This window comes from Paralichthys olivaceus, chromosome 6, assembly GCF_024713975.1.
Source record: "Paralichthys olivaceus isolate ysfri-2021 chromosome 6, ASM2471397v2, whole genome shotgun sequence".
NCBI lineage: Eukaryota > Metazoa > Chordata > Actinopteri > Pleuronectiformes > Paralichthyidae > Paralichthys > Paralichthys olivaceus.
This window is the reverse complement of record NC_091098.1, coordinates 25,743,994-25,751,022: the sequence shown is the minus strand read 5'-3', so window position 1 is coordinate 25,751,022 and position 7,029 is coordinate 25,743,994. Positions and strand designations below refer to the sequence as shown.

Genomic DNA, 7,029 nt, shown 5'->3' with positions numbered 1-7,029 from the left:
TACTTTTAATATAAGCCATATAGCATGATGATTACTTTTGATAAATATAAGTACTACAACAGAACTTTTAGATTCAAAGTATTACAAAAGTATGGTCAGTAAAATGTACTCAAAAGTATCAAGAGTACAAATACTTGTTCGGCAGATTCGATGATTGCTGTGAAACACACGTGTTATAAGCTATGAAAGGATTTTATTACTGCTTTAAAGTATTACTTTTTTATAAATTATACATATTATTTAAATGATGTTCGTTCATGATGATAAGTATTTCAGTACCACATCAAATATATTTTATTTTAAAAGACAGAAGTTATTTGGAGAAAAAGTTTCTCAATGAAAACATAATAATAACATTTTATTCACAGTTATTCACAATGTTTTACTTCCATAAAGAATCTAAATGTTTATTCCACCACAGTTAAAATGTTTCACTTGAGAATAAAGGAGAAATGACACATGATGCAATCACATGCAACATGTGTGAAACATGTAAATTGCATGTTTCGTCACATGTTAGAATGAAGCAGGTGATTCTCTGAACACTCGATAAAATATAGCTGTCAGTATAAATAGTACTGCATGTTTATCTCTTAATCTTAAGTATAAAGTGGAATTAAACTGAAATACAAATACCAACATGTACTTGCTTCTTGAGTTTCTTTCCATCACTGTAACTTTCTTCAGTTTGATTTTTCTAACATGTATGATGTAACATGTAGAGATTTATAACATGTATGATGTAATAAGTAAAGATTTAAATAAATTTGTTTGTTAAAATAACTAAGATGAAAGAAAACAGTTTTTTTTCTGCACTACGTCATCATGGTGCAGCTGAATTTTACGGTCCGCCATTTTAGGTTTAACCGGAGACATTACTGAGTGACACCAGGAAGTGTCTCCTGCTCCTAACATCAACGACAGAGAATGACACCGTGAAGAAGAATTTATAATTTATAAATGATAACACTATATAGAATACATGATAAATAATAGAGTATGAATAATAGATTATAATACAGAATAAATTGTGAACAATAATATTTTCAAGAATAACATTATACAGAATAAAGTACAAAGAATAATAACGCTATACAGAATAACACTATAAAGAATATAGTATATAATATATAATTATAGAGAATAAATTATAAATTATAATATGAGAGGGGCAGGTTATTTAAGATGTTTCTTCTTCCTGCTTCTTTTTCACTCTTACAATGTGTAGTAGTATGTTTTTGTAAAATTGATTATGGATTAAGAAGAACTAACATTTCTAGATTAATCTTTATGTAACATTAAAAACATGTGAGAGTATGAAAACATTTCTTTATTTAAAAAAAAGAAAGAAGATAATTAGTCCCACAAATGGGGAAATCTGCAATATAGGTAACATGCAAATACTTTAGAGTAATAATAATATTTAAACGTGAGGAAATATAAAAACTATATTAGAGTATGAATGGAATAGACAGTAAAACACAGTGTGAGAATTGTTGTGCACACTTCATTGATTGTGTTTGTTGTGGTCCAGCCACATGTGATGACATCTTCTATTTATATCATGTGCACAGATCATTAAAATCCTTTTCAGGACATTTTATTTTCATCTTCTTCTTGTTGTCACATCGAACGTGTGACCGGTCGCCGCCGCCGTCGTCACTTCCTGGGCGTTTCCATGGTGACATCAGAAGGCCGCTGCGGATCTGACGGACACGTAGATCTTCGTTCTTCATCAAAACAGAACAGACGGACAAACTCCGCAGAACCGACAAACCGACCCGAAGCCTCAGGTAAACTCCGCCGGGACCGTTCGTGGCCGGTCGTCTCCGGAGGACCGACGTGTGTCCTCCGCGGAACCGAACACGCGTCGAATTGTGTTGACAGACGTTAGCCAGCTAGCTTGTTTGACGCTAGCTGGTTAGCCACTGTAGCTGCTAACGCGATATTCCGATGCGTCAAACCCCAGTTTTTGTTTTTTTGTTTTTTTAAATCTCGTGTCGAGGCCCGTGAGTGAACTTGTCGTTAGTTCACGACTCGACCTGACGTGGATTCACTCCAGCTGCTAAACAGACCCAGCGCCGACAGCAAACCACAGCGTGTTAGCAGAAGCTAGTTAGCTCGCTAGTCGTGTTTCAGTGCTGGTTTTACGGTCCCAGCGGCCCGATAGTTAGCGAGATAACCTGTTACGTAAGTCGGCTAATGTTTCACAAAGTGCGCACTTTGCTCAGCAACACGCAGCACCGACACGAAGCACCGACACGAGAAGAGTCGAGAGGAGACTCACTAATGTCTGGACGTGTTATTGTGTGAAGTCAGTGAAGTGAAGTTCACAGAGGAAGTGACAAGTCAAAATAAGGAAATGTAGATAAACTCTCGCTTTACTTAGCAAAAGTACACGAACACGAGTTCTACTGTTACATTCATCTACTGTCAGTTTGTGTCAGCATCATCCAAATGTCTGTTTGCACCATATGACTTTATTATAATATCACTATTCTTTTACTTTAAATCAGTTTTACACAGGAAACCACAGCGTTAATAAGTTAACTAGTTATCTGGATGTGTTTGCTGTGAGGAACTGTAAAGTGAATCTTCATTAATTGATGAGGACCCGTGTAAAAGTACAGTAATATTAGTTTATGAGTACAATGTGTTGAAGTACGTCACAATATACAAAACTGTTCTATTCATCTTTTATCAGTACTTTCAGTTTCATCCAATGTGTGTCACGATTCTCACGTCTGCTTTCATTTCATCTATTTATTCAATTTGTGCAATTTCATTCCGTCATGTGTGAAATACTCATCTCTGTTTGAACCAGATTTCTCTATTCTTTACTCCATCACAAGTGTTTTACTTTACACAGCTTCTGTGACGAATGAATATAAAGTGCATCCAGACTCTGTTGTCCTGATCTGTAAACATTCAGATTAGTCGATGATCTACGACGTCATGTGACCAGTCATTGTTTAGTAGTTGAATGTGTAACTGTGTCACATGGGAGAACTGATGCTGGGTTTTGTATCAGAAACAACATGAAGTGAATAAAAACTCTCTGCAGATCCTCCTGGTGCCATCATGAACGTGTTTGACCGCAACATCAACTTTGACTCCCTCTTCAAGTTCTCCCAGATGTACGTAAGCACGCAGTCGACTGTTATACGATGTATTTCCTGTGTGTACTAGATCTGCTTTGGAGTTTCAGTGTCTCATGCTCAGTTCGTTGTTATCTCTTTCTGCAGATCTCACTCCACTCAGGTGCACTTGAAGAATGTGTACTCCAGTTTGGCAGTTTGTATGTTTGTTGCCGCCGCTGGCTCCTACGTCCACGTCGTCACACGCCTCTTTCAGGTAACAAGATACAGCGTGTACTGCAACAGGTTGTTCCTTATCATCAGTACTAGTTTTACTAGCTTGTTTCACTGAAATGATTAGCTCCACTGCTCACAGTAAACCCAGTCCTTGTGGATTCATCCTGCAGGACATTTCAGTTTTAATATCTTGATCCTGATGCTTTGCATTTTTTAATTAAAGAACAGTTGTGACAGGATCTTTGAAACATGTGTCGATTCATTGTGCAGCCTCGGTGTTGCTGCTCTCATGTTCACCGTGTGTGTGTGTGCTTGTTGTCAGGGCGGCATGCTGTCGGTGCTCGGCTCCCTGGGGATGATGTTCTGGTTGGCCATGACACCACACAACTCTGAGACGGAGAAGAAGAGACTGGCCATCCTCGCAGGATTCGCCTTCCTCACAGGTAAACCGATGACGCTGTGGGTGGAGCAACTATTCACTTAATTGATCGACAGAATTTTGATTATTGATTAATCAGTTAAATTATTTCACTTTGCTTAACCCCAAGATTCTTTATTGTCCTTATGCTGCTACAGACAACAACACAATGATATTACCATGGCAACCCCTGGGATTTAGAGAAAACTTTACAAAAAGAGAAAGATACAAATGTACAAATATCAAAAGTATAAAGATGTAAAGGTCGTTGAGATTCCCCCCCGTTCACAAACGATGAATCGGTCTTACAGCAGTGTTTGTCTTCCTTTGTCTCCAGGTGTCGGTCTCGGCCCCACACTGGACTTTGTCATCGCCATCAACCCGAGGTTTGTGAAGTTACTCAGCGCACGTGTGACGTGTTGAGGTCGTGTACACGTGTTCATGATATGTGTTTGTTTCTCCTCAGCATCATTGTGACGGCTTTCCTCGGGACCTCTGTGATCTTCGTCTGCTTCACCCTCAGCGCCCTCTACGCCAAGCGCAGGAGCTACCTGTTCCTCGGAGGTAAATCACCTTGTCAATGTTGTGACCTCAAACTTTTTATGTTTTATTTTCCAACTTTACACTTTTTTTTTTCATCGGAGAAATTATATTTTATATTAGCGATACATATCTCGTTTGTGTAGCCGAGCCCTTTTGTTGGATTTCCTCTCTTCTTTATGTGTTTGTATGAACTGGTCTTTCCCGTCAGGCACCCTGATGTCTGGTCTCTCCATCCTGTTCCTGATGTCCATGATGAACATGTTCTTTGGATCTGTGATGCTGTTCAAGGTTGTTCCATCGTCTCGCTGAAGCTTTGACAGGTCGTGTGTCACGGTGGACGTGTCACTCATTTGTGTTTTGCTCTGTGACAGGCTCACATGTACCTGGGGCTGCTCATCATGTGCGGCTTCGTCCTGTTTGACACTCAGCTCATCATCGAGAAAGCAGAGAACGGAGACAAGGACTACGTCTGGTGAGGATTTACATTTTATCAACAAAACAGAATCCAAGTTACAGGTGCACAGATTTAAGAGTGAAAGTTATCGATGCCACACCTGCAGCTGTTTGTCTGCGAGGACGTAAAAACATTATGAACCACAGCGGCAGCTCAACATGCAGGAAATAACGCTGCACTCACAAAGTTAGACTTGTCCTCTGATTTGAGAAGTGGTAAAATGTTTGGTTCATTATGAAACTGTGGCGAGACAAATGAAAAACTAGTGGGTAGCCCCAGTCTAGATACTTAACGCTAAACACTGGAGTCGCAGCTCTTAGATCTAGATCTCTGTTTAATAGACACTGAATGATTCCAGTTACAATCTGATTCTGAAACAGACTTCCTATCTTTTCTTTCCAGGCACAGTGTGGATCTGTTCCTGGATTTCATCACCATCTTCAGGAAACTTATGGTCATCCTCGCTTTGAACGATAAGGTACATTTTTAAACGTGAAGAGTAAATCAGCTCCTTCCCCATGTTTTTCTTTTTATCAGTAAATTCAGAATAAAATAAACGCGTGGTTCAGGCTCTCACGTATGTTGAATACTCAGTCGCTGCTGCTACACATCGCTGGTTTATACTTAAAAGAATAAAAGATCGAACCGTCGTTGTATGTGAACAATACTCTTGAAGCAGCAGAGGTGTTATATGATATTTAAAAGTTTTCTAGAACTAAATCAGAGTAATGTGAGAATAAGATCTTTAACTTTCTGTGACAAATGTTTTTTTTATTCTGTGTTTTTCCTCCAGGACAAGAAGAAGGAAAAGAAGTAAACAACGTGTGAGAAGCTGGAATTTACAGTATGAAAAAAAAAAATCAGTAAAGGCACAATTTGCGGCGCACTTGGTGCTTTTCACTTTCTTTCTTTCTGTCTTCATTTCTTGAATTAACTCCTCTGTGGTCTTATGTTATTGAGATTTCTTCGATTTATTTTGAAAACTTACAAGAAGGGTTGAATGTAAGTTTGTGGCGCACTAATGCTAATTCCATTTTGGCTGTAAACGGAGAGTAGACTAAAGCTGCAGTGATCTTGCTTGGCCTGTAGAGGGAGTCGTTGCTCTATGAAGGCAGTGCTCATTGAGGATTTTTATATTACTGTTCTTTAGTGCCATAAGTTAACGATAGGCTCCTGTTAGTGGCTCGTGAGCTTCTAAAAGTGATCGTTGTTTAATTCCATCTTATGTATTTTTGTTTTCTCGTTGATTTGCTTATTTATAGTTTCCCTCAGGCTTCTCTAGTGACGTGTCACGAGATAAAGTGTCCCACGATTCAGACAACAGATCCCGTTTCTCAGAGTTCCTGCTCTATTGTTTTTTGTTTTTTTTCCCCCTCATTAATTGAGTTTTGTGAAAAACGTTTCGAGAAAGAGCGAAGCCTGATAACGTCAACACGACAGACCCTCGGACTGATTTACTCTCTCGCCTGCAGCGTGGTCTTTGTTTCCCGGCTGCTGGAGGAGGACGAGCCGATGCCATCTGTTGAAAAATTTTTATTTTAAGCAAAGACAGGCGACTTGTTCTAAACCGCTCCCCCTGTAAATTTCTCCAAATATCTGTTGTCCAGAAGTTAGTTTGCCAAATGACACTAATCTTACAGTTTGGCATCGGTAAATTTGTTTTTGGGGAAGTGTATACTGTGAAGAATTTATTTTATTGATGTAAAATTGAAACTAATACTTTGATACATTTGCTCTAATAAATGTGTTGAACGTATGTAAAGAAAGAGAAGGCGTCCCTGCTTCTTTATGACTCGGTGAAGGAAGATGTCAAATCATTTAGTACAAGTGATATCTTTAAAAATACTCAGTCGCCATCAGGGAATTAATTAACTGTGAGAAAACTCAATTATCTGTCAGTAAATGTCACAGATATTCAGATTAACTCATTTTCTTTGTCCTGTATGTTTCTAACCAAGAGAAAACAGAGACTGAGTTAACTGATGATGGAAACAATCACGAGCAGCAGCCGTAAAAATTTTATTTTAATTTATTAGGAGCTAAATTTACTTGGAGCTTTAAAAGTGAAAGATTATCATCCTTATATTTTTATGTTATTGTGACGGTTCCCTTTCATTGTCAATGTGTAACTGTGAGTAACTACATCTGTCAAATGAAGTGGAGTGAAAGTATCCAGAGAGAGTGGAGAGCAACAAGTCGGTGGTTCGATCCCCGCCCCCCCCCAGTTAGAATCTGCTCCAGAGGTTTGTGTGTAAAGCTGCTGACAAACACGACCTCCTCGTTAGAGGTAAAAAAAAAAC

The 7,029-nt window shown here is 38.8% G+C and overlaps 1 protein-coding gene across 1 annotated transcript; it reads left to right on the top strand.

Annotated features, from left to right (window-relative positions):
• The first annotated feature begins 1,617 nt into the window (after window positions 1-1,617).
• tegt (testis enhanced gene transcript (BAX inhibitor 1)) lies at window positions 1,618-6,495 on the top strand. Its single transcript, XM_020104260.2, has 10 exons — window positions 1,618-1,793; window positions 3,065-3,137; window positions 3,246-3,354; window positions 3,637-3,757; window positions 4,070-4,118; window positions 4,199-4,296; window positions 4,484-4,563; window positions 4,647-4,747; window positions 5,132-5,207; window positions 5,523-6,495. The coding sequence occupies exons 1-10, from the start codon at window positions 1,679-1,681 to the stop codon at window positions 5,544-5,546; spliced, it is 846 nt and encodes a 281-aa protein (XP_019959819.1). The 5' UTR covers window positions 1,618-1,678; the 3' UTR covers window positions 5,547-6,495.
• Window positions 6,496-7,029: the final 534 nt, after the last annotated feature.